Below are 23,540 nucleotides of genomic sequence, written 5' to 3'. Positions count from 1 at the left end.
GATAAATTTGGACGCTTTGTGGGCACTCTGTGGGCACAGTATATAAGAATTCACTTTCGAGAGAAAGGAGTTCTTATAGAGATCCCATGGGTTTCTGACCAAGTCGTTCCTGTAATATTCTTAAGCAAAGCTTACACCCATACCCATCTTTTAATATTAARGGTTTATTTCGTATTTTAACGCTTTGCACCAATCAAAACTCAAWTATTTTCTCAACCCGAAACATTGTTCAAGAAGTTCATGAAAGTCTCTGATTCTCAGTAAGTCCGGTCCCTGTGGAAACGATTTTGGTACTATACCACTTTATTACTTGAAGCGATCTTAGTGTCGGCGTGCACTTGCACCGCCACTTTGGGGATTTTATGCCCACTGTGTGCACACTTACGGTTCCAGCACATCAGGTACCATGACATAATAGTACTTATTTAACAATAACGCTTCACGTGGGTCTCAACTCAAGTATAATATTCTACATTTCAACTAAAGAACCCCAAACTCCGGGCATGGAGCTTTTAAAGTCCAAATACCAACAATACTTTGACAGGAGCATCCTACTAATTGCTTAAAGTCATTTGACCCGACTTTTCTTTAATAATTAGATTTACCAAGTGCATCCTTTTGACCCAAGACTAACCATTTCACTTAAATGAATATGTGCAGCAAATTGAGGCATAGGATAGGTAAGATACTTCATTTCAAAAGTATATAAGTTTATAAATATATATATAGGGTTGATTTGAACTCGCCTAGGAGAATTTAGGAGAAATCCTAAAATCTTGAAGGTAGCTGAAAAGTGGAGAAAAAGTCTAACACAGCTGGGTATGGACACGGCAACGCAAGGCGTGACACTACACAGCAGCCACTGCTGCTGTTGTTTGGCTCGGTGCAGGTTACGGGCACGACTGCATGCAGCGCGCATACCTGTTGTTGCCGCCTCGGCTTTCCAACTGCCGCTGCTGTTTCTGCTTCTTCCAACAGCAGCTGTGCTGTTTTTCCGTTTCTTCTTCAAACCGACAGCTTCGACTGTTTTGTTTCGATCGAGAGCGGCAACGAGCAACAGGCCAACCAACAGCCTGCTGTGTGCGACAGACAGCGGCTACGACTGCCTCTAAACTTTCCCCTAACCAACAGCTTTCGGCTGACTGCTCCCTCCTCAAAACCGGCAGCCCCGGCTGCTGCTGTCTGTTTCTTCCAACTAGCTGCTGCCTAAGCCAACAACAGATCAAACAGCTGCTGTGTTCCAGTCTGTTACGAGTGCAAACAGCAGCTAGACTGCGTTCCTTTTTCAGCCTGTGGTCCTCGCCAAACTGTCTCTTGGACAACTGCTCGATCCTGCCTGATACGCACGCCAATAGTAGCTGGACAGCTTCTAATCCTTCGGCCAAAACAGTAGCTGCGGTGTGCTGTTCGAGCCCAACCAGTAGCTCCTTGCTTCGGTTCTTACTTCCCTGCAACCAGAAGATGTTTCCCCCGATCTTCCTTCTTCTCTTCTTTCTTTCTTTTCCGATTCTTCAAGCTTCTTCAGCGATTGTCTCCTCTTCTCAAGGTGGAGGAGGAACCTTCCAAGTTTTCTTCCTTTTATCTCTTTTTTTCTTTAAAAGTACAAGAGGGTAGGACTAGGGTAAGGGTGTGAGATGACAGTTCCCCCCCCCCCCCCCCCCTCTTTTTCAAATCATGACCTCCTTTCAAGCAAGGACCAAATGATAATAAAATTTAAATATATAAAAATAAAGTTTTAAATTTTTCAATATGAAAAGAAAAAATCTACGACATTAAACGAGATGGTAAACATTGACGAGTACGCAACATGGAACATGGGGAAATTTTGGGGTGTTACACTTGATAAGGTAAAACTTTAAACATGTATGTAAGAGCAAGTATGATGGGGTTCAAGTTAAATATTCCCCTAAATTGGCTTTGCTTTGTAATGTTTATGTGCAATTCATTAATGGGAATGTATGCAAAGTGCAATGATTTAAATCAGCAATGGTGGCCTTTATGATGAAGCTGTGGCTGGCATTTCATAGGTTGTGGGTCAAAAACCTGATCAATATTCGATTATAAGCATGATATTAACTGTTGGCCGTTTGGGAAGTTTGTCAAATAGTCTCGAAGTTCATGCATATGCTATCAAAAATGGGATGGACGGTTATAAAATAGTTTATAGTGTTGAGAAGTAGCGTTGAAATGGAGAACAGAGATGTCATTTTTTTGGCAGATACATATAAATAGAGATACCATTTTTTTGGCTTATCATGTCAAACCATTCATGATCAAAACAGAAATCAGACTAATACAGAGACGCATAAATAGAGATATAGAATATGATTCTAAAGTTAAATATACACATATATTAGGATTAGGAGGAAACCCTAACCCAAGCAAAATCTCGTGAAGGAAGAAATGGAAACATGATTGAGTAGAAATCGTATAAATTTAGGCTTTCAATGATTCTCCAGAAGAAGCGAGATGGAGAAATGGAAAGGATTGAAGAGAAATCGTACATGAATGGAGGGTTTATCCCAATGGATGGAGGTTTTTTCTTGTGCTGCATAAATGGAGGTTGGTGGAAGAAGAAGGAAGCGATGAATAAGGTTTTGTATTGAAATGAAATAACAAGAGTAATATTGAAATTTTAAATTCAGTCCTATGTTGTTTCACCTGTTTTGATGGAACAAAAAATCCCGTCCTATGCTCTTTTTGTCCATAACAAACTAAATATGAGATTATTTTTTTTGTCCCATCCTGTCCAATATAGTCTGCATACCAAACGCACCATTGGACAATGACCATTTGGAAATGAAAAATCAACTTCAAGGGTTTAAAAAGACAATAACTCAAACTTAGAGGACTAAAGTGTTCATTTCTCCATAGACGCATTGACTGATTTATAAGACCCCCAATCCAACGGCAGAACTTGATAGAAATCACTTAGTAGCACTTGTTAGGGTTCCACGCGATTGCGTACGCTCGCTCACATTTTATTTTAACTTCTGAAGAGGAACAATCCTGTGCTCCTCGTCCACCGTAAGTATACGCCTCCAAAACCCAACTTTTTTCAACTTCTTAATCGCCGGCCGTTCGCCGCCGGCAATGGATCTCATCTGGACCTTCAGTTAGACCGTTCGCCGCCGGCAATGGATCTCCTCGAGACCTTCAGTTGATCACATAGATAACTGTTGTTTATTCGAAGGTAAAAATAAACCCTAAAACTTCTCTTCCATTACATGTATCTGGTTCCGAGCTAGGGTTTGATATTTGACTGCTTATTTCTCGGTTTTGAAGTTCATTTTGGGTTCATCGGGTTAACTTCGAAAGTACAGAGATATCTTCTGTCTGTTCCTGGTGTTTTTAGGAATATTCATCACACAATGGTATGTTTTCCTTGCGTTTCTACGTTTAATTTACTCGCTGATTCTTTTGTTGCTTCGTATTTATGTTATTTTGAAGTATAAATTTATACACGCCCAAATACTCACACGCACACACACACACCTCATCAAAGGTGAGGTCTGAACCCTAGACCTTAGGCAGGTTAGGATAATTGGGTGGCGAATGTAACAAATCCAACAACAATACAAGATAAATTATCGGCATGTACTTAACTAATCCTAACAAAAACAATGATCGTCAATGTGCAACCAAGTACATCAACAATTTAAATTAGATTATATATTAAAAGCTAATAAGTAAAACATTAATAAGGTAAGAAAAATTAAATATGGCATTACAGAATGTGCATTAGGCCGTGGCATGCCACAGGCTTAACGTGACGTCAACAAGCTTTGAGCCACGGTGGCTGTTGTGGCGAGCCTTTTTTGAACACTGCCAATGACGCGAGATTCAATGTCATTCCACTATTGATGTGACAGTGTCCGTGTCCGCAGGAGATGAGAGATCAATTATTTTAGCACAAATCAAATGGGAAGTTTACAACTTACATGCTTAGTACAATGAAGAAGAAATTTCTCTAGAACACTTGTTCTTTTGTTAATGTGGTCATATGTTTGAAGTATATAACATTTATATAGGTCAAACACTCACACACACTTCTCACTTTTGGTGAGGTTTAAACCCTTGACCTACTGGAGCACTGGGATCTACTTGTAACCTTAGTACCGCTGGGTCAATGACCCTTTGGTATGGTCGTACTTTGTAGTCAGTTCAATTCTTATAAGCTGTTTTATTTTGATTTTCATGACCCAGTCGTTTCACGACAAGGGATTTTGGATGGGGAAAGGGAACGGTCATATAACCAATAGGGAATCCCTATTTGGTAACTCTTCAAGTGTGGAATCGAAACGCTCCCACCAATGGTTCACTGATGCAACTGAAGCGGAATTATTCCCTCACAAAAGGCAAGCCATAGAATCTCCAAATAGCAAATCCATATCGGGAATTCCAACATCTCATCTATCTTGGGACGTCTCTGCTTTCCAGTCATCTCCAAACCAGTTTATGGACCGCTTATTGGGATCTCCTGTTGGGATGGATAATGCACATGTGAATAAAAAGATAGTCCATCATCAACTTGGGAACGAGTCCTCAGTTGGTTTATCTATGTCTTACACAATTGAGGATCCTGAGATTTGTGTGAATTATGGAGGTATTAGAAAAGTTAAAGTTAATCAGGTTAAGGATACCGCTAGCAGTGTGAGTGCATCAAAGGAACACAATAGTGACATTTTGTTGAATCAAGTTTATAACAGGGAGAATGACACGAATTTCATAACAATGCGGCCTAACTACGGCAATGAAGATGGAAATGTAACTTTAATGGGTCATTCTTACAGTGGATTCGACCCAACCCTTAGAAAAGATGAAGAAAATCCCATATCAATTGATCATTCCTTTGATAAAGGAGAAGTGAGCACCATATCTTTTGAAGGTTTTCAGGATGAATCTGAGATCGATCCATTGGCCAGGCCAATGAATGGCTATTATGTCAAAGCCATGAACAACTATGGGTTATCATTTGATCGATCTACAGTCGGGACATTGCAGTCTCCTGGGATTAAAGAATTAGATGCATCCAACACGATTTCCGTTGGAAATATGCCTCAGGGAATCAAATCAAAGAGCAAATCGGAACCAAAAGCAACTAAAAAGGAAGCCCCTAATAGTTTTCCTTCAAATGTTAGAAGTTTGATGGCTACTGGTATATTTGATGGGGTCCCTGTGAAATATGTTTCACTGTCAAGAGAGGTAAACATCTTTACATTGTCTTTCGAGCGCTGAACTTGCACACAATCATACTTGACTTCTTTTTGAAGTATATGATCTTTATGCATGGCAAAACTCCATGGATTCACTCCTCACCTTTGGCGAGGTTTGAACTATTGACTTCCAAGGAGGGTGGGATCTAATGATAACCTGGGTGCCGCTGGTCCATTGACCTTTTGGCTACTCGACTTCTTGTTGCAAATAATCACACTACGCATTGCAAGAATCACCTATTTGTCCATGGTTGGGTTGTTCCTACAATTTAGTGTTTTTTCCTGTATTTTCACAAGAAAGATGGTTCGTTTGTTGCAATTAATCACACTACACATTGCAAGAATCACCCATTTGTCCAAGATTGGGTTGTTCTTACAAGTTTAGTGTTGTTTCCTGTATTTTCACATGAAAGATGGTTCGTTTGTAACTGAAAGTCTCAGAATCATGTTTTAAAAAGTTAAGCACTCACCTCGGCCTTCTTTATAATCCGTCTTCATTGCATTACACGGCTCACGTGACTTTTTCTATGTAACTAGGAGCTCCCAGGAATTATAAAAGGTTCCGGCTACTTGTGTGGCTGCCAATCATGTAATATCTCTAAGGTAAGTTTTTTTTTTTTTTTTCTATCTGTTTCAATTCATTGTTTGATTATTTCTTGTTTGCATGTATAGTATTTCTTCACAGAAACAAACTCTCTACCCCTTGGGGCAAAGGAAAGGTCTGTGTGCTAACTACCCCCAGACCTTACCTGCGTAGGGTTTACAATATTTGTTTTGTTTGGTTTGGTTATAGTTTTCATATCGTGAGAATTGTCTCATTATTTACCATCTGATGTTGCATATCCAAAAAGAATACCTTAATTGTTGGGATTATTGGATGCTTGTGAGCTGCTGGTGCTTTTGTAAAATTGTTTGGTTACACTGATTATCAAAAGTAGTTTCATTAACTAAGCTGATTTTTCACTTAGGCACTGAATGCTTATGAGTTTGAACGTCATGCTGGTTGCAAAACAAAGCACCCAAATAATCACATATACTTTGAGAGCGGGAAGACAATATATCAGATAGTTCAAGAGTTAAGAAACACACCCGAGAGTTTATTGTTTGATGCAATTCAGACTGTGACTGGTTCCCCCATCAATCAGAAAGCATTTCGTAGCTGGAAAGGTAACTTCGTGTTTGAATTATGTAGATGACCATTATGTTCGTCTCTTTAGAGTTTGTTTGGTATGCAAACAGGACCAGACAGGCAAGAGAGATAGGTTGGTAAATAACTGTGGAAGGTTTTAGGTTTTCGATTTGACATGCTTAGTTTAGTAATTTTACCAATCTTTGATTTTTGTTCCACGTATTTTGGTGGGACAAAAAAGTGCACTCAGTCTCTGCCGTGCCTTGGTCTATTGTCGCACCAAATGTGAGACAACAAGTTTTTGTTCTGTTCTGTCTTGTCCTTCTTATCAAACGCACCCTTCGTGGAGGATTGCTGTTGCTCATGTTCGTTTTTCATTGTTCAGAATCTTTCCAAGCAGCGACTCGTGAACTTCAACGTATTTATGGGAAGGATGAACTGAATATATAGGTTTCGGATCAATATTATATATCATGGAGATGTATATATGTTAAGTGAAGTTTGATAAGCAGCATATGTACATGAATTATGTGTAGATTCTTTAAAAAGTTATGGGATTTGATATCAAAGTTATTCGATATCTGGAAAGACAATACATGCAAAGGGGATTGTTAGTTGTGATGCTATAATCAATTGAGGAAATCCAGTTTTTGATTTTTATGAATTTATAGTTGCAAAAAAAAATTCAAACTTATACGAGGAGTTGTGATTTATTGTTTCATATAATACTTAATGAAACGGTTTTATGTATTTTTCTAAAATTAAAATAATAAAGATGATAATATCTATGGTTAACATCTTTCATAATAAAAAATGATTAATCAATCAATTATAATTATAAAAAAATGAACAAAATGAAAAATTATGATTGATTGAATGAGGTTTGTATGATTTATACAAGTAAAGTGATTTGTACATTTACCCATTTAAATGAATCAAATACCATGTCTATTTTTCAATACCATATTCATTGATAAATAAATTGGCATGCACACGTCAAACGTTAATAAGATATAAGACTTTCACATACAATTAAATATAAACATATAAAATATTTATTACATATTTCTTACGATATTATCCACTCACCAAGAAAATATAAACATAAGCCAAACGATGTTTATTTTTTGTTCTTTGTTTCTTAAAAATGGGGCTTTTAAATTACTTTCTCACACTAAACGACTAAACTCATGAGAGGTATGCAACTCGACCTCGTGAGGTGTAATTAGACAATGATGATTGTGGTATCGAGTATGGTTCTAAATAACTCGTTATAGCACATTATAGCGTCAAGGTATGGGTTCGTTGCCACGTTAATACCTATGGTTCCACTTTAAGGTTTGACTTGCATTGTAACGTGTTACGAGTTCTCGTGCGTAAGACTTGACTTGCATTGTACCGTGTTACAATGCGTTTTTGTGCATTACGACGTGTTATTTTGTAAGCTATGATGTTATTCTTAATAAATAACTTGAGGGATAAATGATAATTATACACGTGACCATATACTTAAATAAACATAAAACGTAAACTCAAAAACTAAAAGCTTAAATAGATGAATACTTACTCACAATCCTATACACAAAGAGTCGGACCCCAATTCTTTGAAAATTGAAGAAAACAATGAGTAGAGATTCGGAGTTTTTTTTAATCTAGATTTCATTTTTTATTTATGATTCATTTTTTAGCTTTTTTACTTTACATGAATTTAATTTGTTTTACGTTATTCTTCAAAACATCACACACACAAATGTGGATGTGTGTTACATGCCGCTTTAGGTACGTCTTGAAAAACGTCATGGTCACGCCATAACTCGTAAGTTTTGAGGCTCGATCTCACCACCACGCCACCACTCACGTCATTTATAAACTTAAGGTAATCGGGTATGTAACTCATGGGTTGTAAGCAGAAGATGATGATTGTGAGTGGGGGGGCATCCGATGGTATTAGGCATTGGGAACAACTATAAAAAGTACAAAGATATGTATATCATCACAATCTATCAATAAAAGATCATATAAATAAGGGCATGTATGTTTGCGGGCCTATGGCTCTCATTAAGCCATCTATGCTTACTCAATAAGTCAGAATGTTAGTCACTTGTCTCAACTCGTATAAAAAAACTCAAAAACGATTTTATACAATTCATCTTTTTAAAAATAACTAGAAAGATGCTCGCATAATATAACGATATATATCTTAATTTTAATGTTTAGTTTTATTATTAATCTATGTTGATATAATACGTTTTTAGTGGTTTTGAGAAAGTGATAATGTTTTATTTTTGAATAAAATCTAAACTTAAATGTATCACAAAATTTTGGAAAAAAAATATCGATATTAGTATCAAATTTACTATTTAAAATCCTGGTTTGTTGTGTAATTTCTTTAATTCAACATTTTATTTATAATTTGATTTATATTTAATAACGAAGATAATATAATTTTTATAAAGATAATAATTAAGTATTTTGTTATAACTAATAATTATCCTAATTATATTTTAGATTTTTTATATTCAACATGAGATGTCTATCCCGTATTTGATTATGTTTATTTATAGTTAGTTATACAAATTCAAAAATAAAGCTTTAATAAGTTGTACTTACGCTGAATTTACTTATGATCTTGAATTTTAAGTAATATGCATCAATAAACAGTACTTTATGTATAAAACATTATTCTTAAAAGTTTTTATCAAATGCTCTATAATATAGTATAGATGTTTTATGCAATGAGAACAAAGGAGTAGCTTGAAACCAAGGAAATGGTCTAATTTTCCAAGATTTAACAACATTAGTCCATGATTTGATTATTGAACAAGTTACCATCTTAAAAATTTCTTACATCTTTACTACTTACTTCTAACAAGTATAGATATAGAATCAAAATCAAAAGAAATACAAACTGCCAAATCAAAAGTATTGTCCTCTTTTTTTTTTCCTTATCCCAACAACATGTGAAACAAAAGATAGAAAAACAGAAGAATGAAAACCTATGTTTCACATAACACAAACAAAGTTTGAAAAGAATGGACAACCAACCCCATCATCATCATCGTCGTCGTCGTCATCATCACATCGGTTGTTGCAATTGGTTTTCTACGCCCCGGCTGAGTATCGCATGCACCCATTCCGTGGCTTTCTATTAACCGCAGCAAGCTGATTTCTGTGCAGCTTGACCGTTTGCACCACTGCTGTCTGCTTGATTAATCTTAATTGTTGAAGGCTGTCATTCATAGAATCAAAATGTTGTCAATAGAAAACATAGACATGTCCATGTTAGATATGATCCGTACATCCCAATGCAAATGCGACATTTTTTTTAAGTTCTCGTCCAAATTTACCTATGTACTTGTTAACAACCGTTTTATAAGAAAAGAGGCTGGGAACCCCTCCAAACTATCCTCTATTTTAACCCAATGATTGTGAATAATGTTAACTTTTTCCCAAAACTAAATCCATGACTATAGGCCATCTATTTATTAGACACAATAGTCTGAGGGTTGGGTTCCAATGAGAATGAAAGTTAAGGGTTGGGTTCCAATGAGAATGAAAGTGATGGTGAGAAGGGTAAAAAAGAAATCTCCACCCTTGATCAATCCTATTGGAGAGAACCACTAGATCAACAATAATGAGATATACTAGATCAATTCCCTTCTAAAACGCAATTCTTGGGTTGTTTTGGGATTGAAAGTGATCAAGGGTCCAAATCCCTTCTTACATTTCTCAGCTTCTTCTATTCTCACATAATCCTTCATCCAATGGTTGATAGGGGTTCCTTGTTTTATTTGGGTCTCTCTTGAACCTCTCTCTCGCATAAGCATTTACAAACGCAATAAATCGTACAAACTCACAAACGAGTTTCATGTGAAAATGCAATGTTTATACAATGTTGTTTCATATGTGAAACATTTAGGACTGTGAAAACACACAGTCATGAAAGTTTCACATATAAACAATGTGAAACAACACATGAAAATTGGTTTGTGTGAATTATTGGGTTTGTAAAAGGGGAGAGAGAGAGAGAGAGAGAGAGGAAAGTTCAGTTGCAAACCTGTTTTCGGTTGKGRRSKRRGGGGGGGAGGARAGCAYGACACGTGTCCACTAATGTCCACATTCATCATGAAAGATGATGCACATTCAATGACTTATACACCATACATGATCCATGATAAACTGATATACCATTCATGATGAATAAACCCGTGAGGCCATGAATGTATGGGACATGTGTCACGCTCTCCTTTGTCCCCATCCAAAAATGGTTTTGCAACCGAACCCACCCCTATATACACACACACATATATATTATATACACACACGCAAACACATGATAAGTACCAATCAAGACAAAAGCCACTAGTAGTAAATCATTACGAATATCAATAGCATTGATTTGGCAACCTAACATTCCTATATTTTGTTATTGTAAAGGGTATTTTAGATATTTAGTTATTTGTTATAGCATTTCCATTAAACTATCAAACAATTTTTACACAAAATTTAGCATGTGACTACCAAGTCAACTTTTAAGACATGCATTTTGGGTGATCTCCACATCCAAAATGCTTGTGCAAGCACAAATTCAATAGCTACTTGCAAAATTTTGTGGATAGATTGCCGCTCTCTCCGTTCTATTTTAGTTTGTCCCAAAAGAAATGTGTCTTCATTTCTATTTTAGTATGTCCCAAAAAAAGTGTCTACTTTCAATAATAAGTGCCTATTTTCCAATTTTACCCTTAATGGAGTAATTCATTACTCCATCTTTTACTATGGTTAATTGGACATTTATTTTGGGACAGAGGGGTAATATGTTTCTTTTTTCTTGTATGTGTGGCTAGGTGTTGTGCTCGATTCTTGCAAAACAAACCCATTAGCTAATAGAAGCAACTTTTAGAAAATACCTCAGCCTTTGAATCAGTGTCTGCAAGCCTTTGCTTGATATCCGTTGCTATTGAAAAGAAAACTTGCTCCACATTTAGATTTGTTTTTGCACTCTGCAAAACACAACTTATGTTTGTCGTTAACACAATCCGTTCTCAATATCTCTTTACTTCATCATGGAAATGTAATATGCGACAAAAGAAAGAAGCATATAATCGATTTACTTACAGTTTCGAAGAATTTAATGCCGTACTCATCAGCTAGTGCTTGGCCCTTTGAGGTAGGAACAGCCTACATAATATTGAGGTAGCGTCAGATTTGTTTGATTCCTTGAGGCAAGGGAAACTTATTCGATTGAAGCAAACCAAAAGCATAAACAAGAAGGATATGAATGATGCATGAGGTCCAAAAACTAAAACATACCCTCTTGCTTTCATCCATATCGGCCTTATTCCCTACAAGGATCTTGTTGACATTGTCAGAGGCATGTTGTTCGATGTTGCGTATCCAGTTTCTTATGTCTGGTAACAACAGGAAGCAATATGCGAAAATAATAAGATTAGTATACTAACAAAAGGTGAGCATTATATAGTGTGTATATATCATTGCATGCAGGTCCAGAGAAGCATGCTTCTACGTAGCCCATGTTTCGCAAGCTAGCTTATAAGCTAACTGTTAGCTGATCAACTAGTAGTCATGTAGCTGATAAACTAGAGGACAATGTAAAATGACCTAAAAGGACATGCTGAAAATTTACTGAAAAAATATAAGGGGCACAATTGGAAAAAATCCCTTCCAGCTAGTTTATGGCTAACCAAACGGGCTCTTTCAACAAGCTCAAAAAATAAACTAGTTAATAAGCTAGCTTAAGGTTGCCAAACATGGCCATAGCCCAATTGACAACCACTGAAATTAGAAGCTTTGAGGGTTGTGCAATGCATAATACATATCAGTGAGGCCACTTGCCCAATAATTAGTTTAAACCACACTACCACCCCCATAACTAATTAATAACCGATTTAACTAATTAGGAATAAGCTGGAAAAAGAGAGAAAGCAATAAGCTAATTTAAACTAAACAGGAAAGAAACCTTACTGTTGAAAGATGATTCATCTGTAACATCGTACACCAACAGAATACCCATAGCTCCCCTATAGTAAGCTGAAGTTGCGGAGGGAAAAAGATTAGTTTTTGGAGGGCAAAAAGATTATGTAAATTACATATTGGTCTAATCCTTTTTTCCTAATAACATATCAATCTAATATGAAAATAACAAAAAAAATATGCAAAAAAAAGCTAAGCAATCATTGCACAAGCATTCAGGAGCAAGCACCGATTCCACATGTTGTAAAGCCTGCTTTCCACATTATACTACTAATTCATGAAGGATCCGCGTTGCTGCTTAGGATTTGTGCTGGAATTGCCAATCCTTTACTCCATACAGGACATAATTGACATCTTAAGAATATGCAATAAATCTCAGGGGCACACCACTTCTTTCATATCTCAAATTAGCAGCATATGTAATGCATGTGACATATGAAGCAAAGATGACATTATTTACTAGAATAGAACCTGAACCCTACCAGTTGTGATTGTCCGAAATCGCTCCTGACCAGCTGTGTCCCAGATTTGGAGTTTGATCCGTTTGCCATCAAGCTCAATGGTTCTTATCTTGAAATCAATACTGTAACAAGAAGCAATGTCAGAAATCGTTGTAAGAAGGTCTTATGTTCATGCAGAAAAGATTAATCAATTCACCCGATGGTAGTGATAAAACTAGTAGTGAAAGAACCATCAGAAAAACGCAAAAGAAGACAACTCTTCCCCACGCCTGCAAGGACCAAAGACAGGAAATAATCACTTGACAGTAACTGATAATTAAGCACACTGAAAAGCTCCGAACATCAATCTTATAAAACCAACAAACATGCACACGTAATTACAATATTAATATATGTGTATATATGATATACATATAGATACAGACATATCACAAAAACTAAAAAGAAGTTGCAACAGAACTAAGGAAGAATGTTATCAAGAAGTTCTAGAACACAATATATCTCCTCTATCACATTTTTTTTTAATTTTCCTCCCCTCGCTAAGAAATCATGTGACCATGTTCTCAAAGGTACAACCCTATCTTATATGTTATTTATAACTCTGAACTATAGCACCTAGGAAGCAAAAAAGGTGGATGTGTATTAAAAAATAAAAGGAAAAGTGTATGACATACAGAACTTCCAAACTTTAACTGGTATGAAAGTAATTATGATCAATTACAGCATGGATAAAAGTAAAGAAACACTTGACTTTCAAAGGCCTTACTAATCATCTGAGAAGTTAAAGAAATATATATCTTATGTACTCCAATTATACACTATTGATGACACCAACAAAGTCCTGTGCTAATATATCCGCTAGCTTAGGAGAAAAAAAAAACTTAGTGAAAATAGCAATTACTATCTCCTTTCTTCTCTTCTCATAGTTTATTACATTGTATATCAGGTTCTTAACCAACTGGACAGTCACCAACACCATGAAAGTATATTGCTCAATCTGAAAAAATACCTGTTATAGTTCAACATACTGGATCCTATGTCCCTGTGACCATAGAGGGGCATGTTAGCATAGACGACACACAGAAAGAAAGGCAAGATCCAAAGGCCACAAAGGCCATAGATAGACTATTGGTAGGACATGTACACTCTCTGCATCTTCCTCTCTTCAATGAGCTGAGCAGAGAAGGATACATCCTTTTCTAGCAAAAGACCAAACATACTTTATCCAGTTCCAGACAATGACATGGCCAACACAACAGTTTGTTCTAGATCTAACCATATCAAAGCAAGTATAACATCTTTATCAATCTTATTGGCATTTCTCATAGATTCTTCTACCAGAGCAGTAACTATTAGGCATGAATTCGAATGTTTGCTACAGGTATTCTGCCAAAAAGCACACAAATTACTATCAGACACGACTGATGGCAGCTACATGTATCTATGTAAGTTTTACATATCCTGTTCTTTGATATATATCTTATTTTAGATGACATTTGCCTTGTGCCTTTAATTTCCTGCTAGTTAAACAGCAAAGAACTCAGCCATGTTGGTGCTGTTCCTGTCACGGTTTGAATCACTTCAAGGATGTTTCCAGACAGAGTGCCAATACACGATTTTGCCTTAGTTTCTCGTCTTACTTTACTGAAGGTTGATTTTTAACAGAGCGAAAGTCCATGAAGGAAAGGGAAACTGTGATTTCAACAGTTATAGTTTGGGCAGTTAATTTGGATATGTCAGGAAAGTGGAATCTACATAATCGCTTCCTCCAGTAGAACCACCTGGTATTCTGTGTATCGAATACGATACTTGATGAGCACAAGTAAATGGAAGTATATGACTTACACTAAGATGGCATTTTCATGCCAATCACATACAAGAAAGGAAATCAGATTCCATATATTTCTCTTCATTGCTACATTAATTCTTCCATAAGTATATATGACCTTGAACGTAGATGCAATTATGCCCAGGAAAAAAAAGAGTTAACATGTTCTAACAGAATTTATGTTCTTATTACTCTCTTAAACACAATTTTGCTTTTTTATGTTTTTTACAAACCATGCTATTCAATATATGGAAGATTGAGAACAGACTTCAGACATAAAACCGGTGATGACCATGACCAACCACAAACCCAAGTTCAAAGCAGTAAAGCTCAGATTCTTCATAAAAGTTGATTTTCTCCTATCATAAGAACACCAAAGATCAGCACCGTGTAGCAAACAACTCAGATAACCGAAGAATCAAAAAGTCCAACAGAAACAAGACCATATCATGATAAAAACTACCAAGTGAAACCTAGATCCGTACAAAAATCACCTTTATTTTTTTCACCAATCAATACAATCCTAATATATCAGCTAACAACAAATTCGCATCATATAGCATATTAAATCCAGAAATTAGATTTCAAATGACGAAGATTAAAACTCACCACTATCGCCAATTAAAAGAAGCTTAATGAGGTAATCATAATCTGCTCGTGCCCTTGCCGGTGGAGCGGCCATTGAAGGATCGAAAGAGTTTTCAACAAACAGAGCCTTATAAACCGCGTACGTATATAGATATACACACAAATATATCTGTAGAAAACAATTAAACCAACAAAATCACGAACAGATTCAAACTAACTTAATGTGCGAGCATGCGCCATTAACAGCAAACGCACCACACCAGTAATCGATATGAGATCCGCCATGGAAAATCGAGAGTAAGAAAGAGAAAGAGAAATTATTACCTTCAAAATTTTAGAAACAAAAAAAGGTTCCACCCTACAATGACGGTTGGCTAAGATGCGCCACTTCCCCCTTTTCTTTTGTATTTTTAAGCGTGCGCTGTTCACCCCCTGCGCAATTTAGCAAAAAAAGGGGGAAAGAAGAGTAAACGGATGAACGATTGGGGGAGAAAGTTTCCGGTGTTGACGCACAAGATCAACCGGTAGACAGTTGTTGGATTTAAAGGAAACGAAGTGGCCGATCATGGTAATTACCGTGAGCGCGTTGCAGGGGATCATATCTGAGCTGGAGATTTATATCATTAGCGTTGATTACAATTTAATTATTGTTTAACTTTCGCCACTATTTTATTAAATCAATCAATGTGGCCACCTAAGTTTTGTTTTGTCCATATTATCCACGTGTATTCTATGTCAATTATTTTGGATAATATCTATATTTCTTAGCTGTTTTTAATCTGATCAAAATAGCCAAGTTCTCACAAATGATCATCTGTAGCTTGTAAAATGTATTTTTCTGAATTATATGTGATTCTGATGGGGTGGGCTTGTAGAAATTGGCGCGACAGCTCGTGAAACGTCCTTTTGGCTTGTGAAATATCGTTCTTGTTTATCAGTTTATGCGAAATTGCTCACCAAGATCATATATTATTCATAATGAGTATATTTTGCAAATTACGAAATGGATGATCATAAAATCTTGGTTATTTTGATTCAAACATGAAAAAATTGGTTAAAAGGTAAAGATATTCATTCAAAATGGTGAGTTTGGTCCATTTCCATTAAATATATGGTCAGGCTTTATTTTGTGGCTCAGAATAGAACAGTAGATTAGTTGAACAAAACAAAACAGAATGTTTGTGTCAATTATTACATCGATAAATAATTATAACAAAAGGGTGTTTATCATATGCTTACTGGGTATTATCGGTAAAAGTCATTACTTTCACTTATTTTATCTGTTAACATTATCGATCATCAAAATAGATTGTTAGTAAACGTCTTTTACTTGGTAACAATTAACCGGGTAAGAGTATTCTCCTTCACTTACTAAGTAAGATCATCCGATTCTTATTATGTCTCTTACCAGATAAGATTATCGGTCTTTATTATGTCTCTTACAAGACAAGATTATGGATATTTATCATGCTCATCCGACAGTGACAAAGCCACCTGGCCCAGGGTGAGCCAAAGACCACCCAAGTTTGTGGAAAATTTTATATGACCACTTAGCATAAGTGTTTTAGAAGACCCGAGCCTCATTCCACGTCTGTTTGCAAAGGTCAATAATCTTACCCAGTAAAAGGCATAACAAAGATCGAAAATCTTACCGGGTAAGTAGTGAGAAATTTGTTACCCTGTAAGCACTTACTAGATAAAAGACGTTTACAACAATCCAGACTGATATAAACCTTGTTAATTAAATAAGTAGCATTTTTATTAAATAAATTTGTATATATTTATGAAATATTTTCCAAGTAATATTAAATCATTTTAAGTACCATTCCTTTAAATGATATCCCACATAAATATTGCAGCACATAAATGCATAATTTACGTATAAAAACATGCGCATTACATGATTTTGAATGTTATTTGTTGGATAATAATTTTTTTTTTTTTTAGATTAACCTAGATATCCAACCCGTTATACGAGCCGACTAATCCCAGAGCGACCACCTGCTTTGTAGATAGCTCTGAGTCACCGCATTTGAACCTCCGTGGCCACAAGGGGATTTTTATTTCTCCTTGGATTTGAACCTGGGACCTCCCGGTACTTTTAATCTTTGGAGTCAAGCTCAAACCAATTAAACACTACCCGTGTAGTTTAATAATTTTTATTTTCTAATCATTGTAAATGAAAATAATTGTAGAAAGATGAATCTAATGATTTATGACAACTATGAGATATTTATGTGGGGGAACAGGAGGAATATAGTAAGCTATTAACATATTATCAAAGCCTCCCAACAACATCTCATGATTGGACTAACATAAAATATCATAATAACATCTTTAATAGATATGTTATATATTTTTTTTATTAAAATAGATGGAATTCTTTGAATTCCATAAAATTATTATGAATTCATCATTTTATGGTATAAGTGAATAAATTAAATTTTATTCAATTGCATCCAATTTAACCAACATCGCTCATCCCCCTCACTCTCCGTCCCTACCACGACCATGCTATTATTGTCATTGTCATGCCACTAATACTGTACCACTACACCTATCACAACCACCACCCATCCCTACCCTAACCTACCAATGACCACCATGCCATTATTGTCGTCCTCAACCCCCCCCCCCATCACACCCACAACCTACCACCATGCCACCACTATCGTCATCACAGATCGTCATCACAACTACCACCCCACTACCCCACAATCGCCCGTCCACCATGCCACTATTTTCATCGTCACAATTACCACCCACCCCCAACCTACCGACCACCATATCATTACTGTCTTCACAACTACCACCCTTACCACCACCCATCCACGTAGGTGCTGAGGGGGTTTGGTAGCAGGAGCAGGGTGGGATTTGGGGTTCTTGGTAACTTTGTCACAAATTCCATGGTTATATCATCGAAACCTGACGATGTCCTTGGTAACTTTGTAAGAAGATCCACTATAACCCGTATTGTATCAAAATTTTAGAGTGTCCTTCGTAACTTTGTCACGAATTCCATGGTTATATCATTCCATTTCTACATATGGATGTCTAACGGTTGAAGCTTCCCATAAGGCTTATGATGTTCCACCTTTACCTGCAAGCATGTTAGACATTTCTCAACATAATACGTTATGTCATTCTTCATTCTTGGCCACCAATAAAACTGTCAGAGATCTCGGTACATTTTATTGGTACCCGGACACATAGAATATCGGGACTTGTGCCCTTCCTCCAACACCTTCTCACGCGATCCACCAATCCTAGGATCCCACACTCAATTCTCTAAACATTTCAACCCACCATTATTGCACACTAATGATGCCACACTTTCCACAATTCTCTCACTTTTGTGATTCACCTCCAAAAGCGCTTTTTCTTGAAACTTTTTAATCTTGTCAAGGAGATTAGACGTCACATCGGCTCAAAAAGCTAACACTTTGGTTGGTTTTCCTATCCCCTTAAGACTCAAGGCGTCAACTATAACGTTTGTCTTTTCCGGATGGTAGAAAATTTCACAATCGTAATCATCCAATAACTTCATCCACCGTCTTTGTCTCATGTTTAATTCTTTTTTAGGCTCTTTTAATCGATATAAATATGACATTTTGCTCCATAAAGATAATATTTCCATATCATGGGTAGGGTAATTTCTTTCATGTTCTTTCAATTGACGAGTGGCATAAACAATAAACTTCCCATGTTGCATAAGTACACACCCCAATCCCAATTTAAAATGAAATATTTAATTAAAATTAGTTACCTAGTATATCAATTACCCAATATACATCATATCTTAAAGACGTTTGTGAATCAAAGTGTATCATAGTGATAACGTTCACAATGTTTCACGTGTATTACAATGTATTTTCTTTGTTTCATGAAATGTATCATAGTGTGCATTTTCGTTATTTTCATTGTTTTACAAAAGGTATCACATTGTGCATCTTGTATGTATATCTGTGTATCACAGTGAATATTATTTAGGGCAAAATGCATAAAATAGCAATCTACTTTCATAAATTTCTTTATTATAGTATTGTACTTTCAGTTTTTCTTATTACAGCAATGTACTTTCAAATTATTTTTTATTAGAACATTGTACTTTGAAAAATTTACCCATTATAGCATTGGGTAACCTTTTGATTTAAATTTACCCATTATACTAGGTTTTCATGCCACCTCATTGTCCACGTAGGATGTCCACATGTACTATAGTGATGTGACTTTCTTACTATATCATTGTACTTTCAAAATTATTTTATTATAGCATCTACTATTTCTTATTAAAAACACTGTATTTTTAATTTTAATATTTAGATATTTTACATGTTTTTTTAATAAATCTATTAAATGAATTAAAAAAATTCTAAATTATTCATTAATATACCAATATCAATAAAACTAGTAGAACACAACTTATCTCGCTAATATTTTAAAAAAAATATGTGTTTTTTGAAAAAAGGAAAATAAGAATTGTTCTTTTTTTACCAAAAAAATATTATCTTTACTTGACGAATATATTATATTTGTTTAAAAACTTTTTACTTGACGTATAAATATATTTAATTAATTAGATTTTTTGAAGTATTTATTAATATAACAATATTAAAAAATTGTAGATAACAATTTATTTCGTTAATATTTTAAAGAGAACTTTAAAATATATGTATTTATTTGAACAACATAAAATATGAAAAGTTGTCTTTTTTACAAATAAAATATATCTCGAAAATAATGTTGCATATTTATTTAATAAATATTTTACTCTAAGAATATTTAATTTAAATGCAACCTAATAAGAAAAAGTGAAAAAAAAATTAAATGTTTTTTTAGATAATAGCAGTGAAAAATGAAAATCACTAATAATAATTTGAAATATGTTTTTATTTTAATTTTAGTTAAGTCATTAAAATGATGTGTCATCCACATCACCTCATTAAAGCCACACAAGCAAAAAAGTCAAAGGGTTAACCGGTTTAAAATGTAACAGGTTACCCATTGCTATTATGGGTAAAAAATTTAAAGTACAATGCGTTAATAAAAAATAATTTGAAAGTACATTGTTGTAATAAAGAAAAACAAAAGTAGAATGCTATAATAAGAAATTTTGTGAAAGTAGGTTGCTATTTCATGCATTTAACCCTATTATTTATAGGTATCATAATGCGTATCTTGTGTTTATATAAGGTTCATCGAAATAAGGTTCACCGAATAAGATTCGCCAGAAAAAAAACCAAGTTTAGCATAAACCATGAGAACATTTCTTAGTCTTTAGTAAAAAAAAAAAGTTAATCTGATTGGCTCTTAAAAATCCAACTTATTTTGAGGTTTAGTTTTGGTTGTAATAGACTTTGAATACAACTTATTTTGTAATTTGTTATAGGTAATTTATAAGACAATATATAAACACGAGATTTAGGTGGCATTTATTTTTTAAGGGTTATTGAAGTCTGAAGTCTTATTTTACTTTTGATTTAAAGAGGTGGTGTTGACATCTAAATATCCGAATCAATAAAACTGTTTGTTTTTGTAAACTGATAAACGTTGAATTTGTTTAAATTGTCTATTTTACCATTAAAAAAATTATATTGTTGAATTTATAAATAAAATTTATACAATTTCACATATTTATTATTCATCATTACGAAATTTACATCTAAATTATATAATTAACATTTATTTAAACGAAAATATGTCATTAACGTATTTAACACATTTAAATCATATTAAAATACATCAACTGAGAGACATGAGGATTGATTTGGTAAAGATTGATTGAGAAAAATGATCGATTGAGAAATGTCGTTGTTGAAGGTTTGAAGAACAATAAGAGGCAAATAAGAGGTTGGTTTATCTTATATTCATATATATTATATATTATCAATTTAAAAGAGCTGGTAAATAAAATGTAACCAAATTTTTTCAGTAAAGAATTTAGCATTGTATTAAGGGAACAAACATATATTAATTAATTACATTTGGTAAGAAAATATGTAACAAGTTAATTGGTCGTTTATTTTATAGTATTGCTTATTGTTTCTCTAAGTTTTTTTAATCTACTACTAAAATCTAAAACTAATTTGCCCAGAAAACATTGATATATTCTTCATCATTCATCTTCCACAGACTCTTTTGATGATTTCATATGCATGAATTCTATTTTTGTATTAGAATATATAGATTTATTGTTATTAACTAAGAAAACTTCTATTTTTGGAAAAAATTACCAACCATATATATGAGACGATCTAACTAATATCTATATTCGGAATTTCAAAGCTACTATTGTTTTTTCATACATTATTGACTCCTTATTATCTAATAATTAGTGTATGATTTTTAAGTATTTTTTTTATCCTTAAAAGAAGAATCAGATCTCAAGCTATAACCAAGATGTGCTTTTAATTATAAGATTGATGGTTCCTAAAAAAATTATTTTAACCTTAAAAGTTTAAAATGGTGATGAAAACATTAACATAAAATGACATGGATACCCAACTGTTTTACGTTGATTTATATAAAGTGCGTACTGTGAATAATCAACATTATGACACTAAATGATGTCAATTTATATGTTAAAAGGTATATCATAGAATGTGTTTGACAATGGAACGGATTTACGATGCTGTGTAAAAATGATATGGTATATAATATTAATTTAGAAATAATTATTAATTGATTTTGCGTCTAGTAATACTCCGAAAAACGGTTTATATGAACTATTAGTATTTTATGAGTTCAGTGTTATTTATGATTATAAAAACAATATATGGAAGAAAAAAATCATACTTATCGAGTGCTCATTTTACATTTTATTTACAGCTTATAAAATGTCAGAAATGGGCTTGGACACTCTGGGCAATTTTACTCGTCCAACCCCCTCTCGACCCTCTGGGACAATCTGTAGTTGTTTAGCCTTTGTTGGAGGGGGATGTTATAGTCTCACATCTGCTATAGACTTAGATCATGTTAACGTTCATATATGTTGAAACTTCATTTATCTTCTCGATGACTCTTTTAGAGAGTAAATCTAGGGCCCTTGTTATTCTTCTAACCCATCTTTTCGGACAACCTCTTAACAAGAAGATGGTTTCGGGAGAGACCACAATCGATCATTGTATCATTATATACGTATGGTTTCGTCATGTGAATTTACACCTATGATCCTATATATATATATATATATATATATATATGTATATATATATATATGTATGTATGTATAACAAAACTGTATAAAATTTGGTGGTTGCTACAGATTTTTACGTCCATGATGACGGAAAACATGATGTCATGATTGAAGTGAAAGGAACTCGATAGCGGGATACATTTTAGTGGATAGTGTTCCAGTTGGAATATAAGTTATGGTGAAAAGCGTAATAAAAAATATCCACCTTTATATCAATCATAATTGAATGTCAACACTAATGAGCTGTACCGAGATGCACCAGATCAATTCACTTCTAAAACACAAATTCATGGATAAACATGAAACTAAGAGTGATTAAAGATTTAAATATGTTTTTACGCTTCTCACCGTAACTTCATTTCTCACACGATACTCCACCACATTTGTTATGTGTTGCTTAAATTTATTTATTAGATCATTATACTCTTATAATCATATTTAATTACGTCATTTTATTTATATTTAAATTATTTGATATAAACTATCAATTTTGATCACGAACTTATTTCCTTTTTACTTAATAAGTTAATGATATATATAATTAATTATCAATGTTTCGTGTAATTTTTCTAACAATAACTAAAAATGGGTAGTTAAATAAGTCATTATATATCTGTTATTTTACATTTAACCATCTTATCTCTCTTTTTTTACTCGGTTTTTGACAGTAATAGTAAAAAAAAAGACTTAAATAGGGTTTTGTAACGTCAATATAAGCTACACCAACGCCACTATTTCATGCCAAAAAGAAACTCAAACGCTCAAAGAAATTAGTTGGGCAAGCAGATTCACATCTCTTACGACTTCTTTTTACAATACAATCCTTCCACGATCATGAACTAGAGCTAGATTTAGGCATGCTACACTTTGTAGTCATTGGATAATGGAAACCAGCAATTACTCCCACTCCCAGCATCTTCAATGGGAACCAGAACACCTCCAACGATTATGTTATAATTTTTCTCAAATAGAGCATCAACAACCAAAATCTCTAAAATAAAAGTTACATATATGTTTACTAGCTACTTTATTTTAACAATTCTCACGTCAATTACATTATTAAAATTACTTATAAATTAAATATAACACATGGCCGTTTGATTGATTTCAATCAAGTCGTGTATAGATAAAG

At 34.3% G+C, this 23,540-nt stretch overlaps 2 protein-coding genes across 6 annotated transcripts; one reads left to right on the top strand and one right to left on the bottom strand.

Moving 5' to 3' along the window:
- The first annotated feature begins 2,928 nt into the window (after positions 1-2,928).
- LOC112518103 lies at positions 2,929-7,009 on the top strand. Of its 5 annotated transcripts, none has more exons than XM_025125678.1 (7): positions 2,929-3,193; positions 3,286-3,374; positions 4,207-4,606; positions 4,700-5,205; positions 5,754-5,819; positions 6,185-6,383; positions 6,731-7,009. In XM_025125678.1, exons 2-7 carry the CDS (start codon positions 3,372-3,374, stop codon positions 6,793-6,795), a joined length of 1,239 nt encoding a protein of 412 aa, XP_024981446.1. In that variant the 5' UTR covers positions 2,929-3,193; positions 3,286-3,371; the 3' UTR covers positions 6,796-7,009. The 5 variants fall into 5 exon arrangements, with proteins under 5 accessions (XP_024981446.1, XP_024981443.1, XP_024981447.1 ...); XM_025125676.1 differs by having other exon boundaries at positions 2,951-3,076; positions 3,121-3,193; positions 4,207-5,205; XM_025125675.1 differs by having other exon boundaries at positions 4,207-5,205.
- A 2,123-nt stretch (positions 7,010-9,132) lies between these two features.
- Positions 9,133-15,732, bottom strand: LOC112517664 (ras-related protein RABE1c-like). The gene is made up of 9 exons (XM_025125035.1): positions 15,538-15,732; positions 15,235-15,382; positions 12,994-13,066; positions 12,819-12,919; positions 12,328-12,393; positions 11,656-11,753; positions 11,461-11,523; positions 11,253-11,345; positions 9,133-9,574 (listed from the first exon to the last, which is right to left on the bottom strand). Exons 2-9 carry the CDS (start codon positions 15,305-15,307, stop codon positions 9,494-9,496), a joined length of 648 nt encoding a protein of 215 aa, XP_024980803.1. The 5' UTR covers positions 15,308-15,382; positions 15,538-15,732; the 3' UTR covers positions 9,133-9,493.
- Positions 15,733-23,540: the final 7,808 nt, after the last annotated feature.

This window comes from Cynara cardunculus, assembly GCF_001531365.2.
Source record: "Cynara cardunculus var. scolymus isolate 2C chromosome LG 9, CcrdV1, whole genome shotgun sequence".
Classification (NCBI taxonomy): Eukaryota; Viridiplantae; Streptophyta; class Magnoliopsida; order Asterales; family Asteraceae; genus Cynara; species Cynara cardunculus.
Note: the sequence above shows the minus strand (reverse complement) of the source record. Positions and strands in the feature narration are given on the sequence as shown.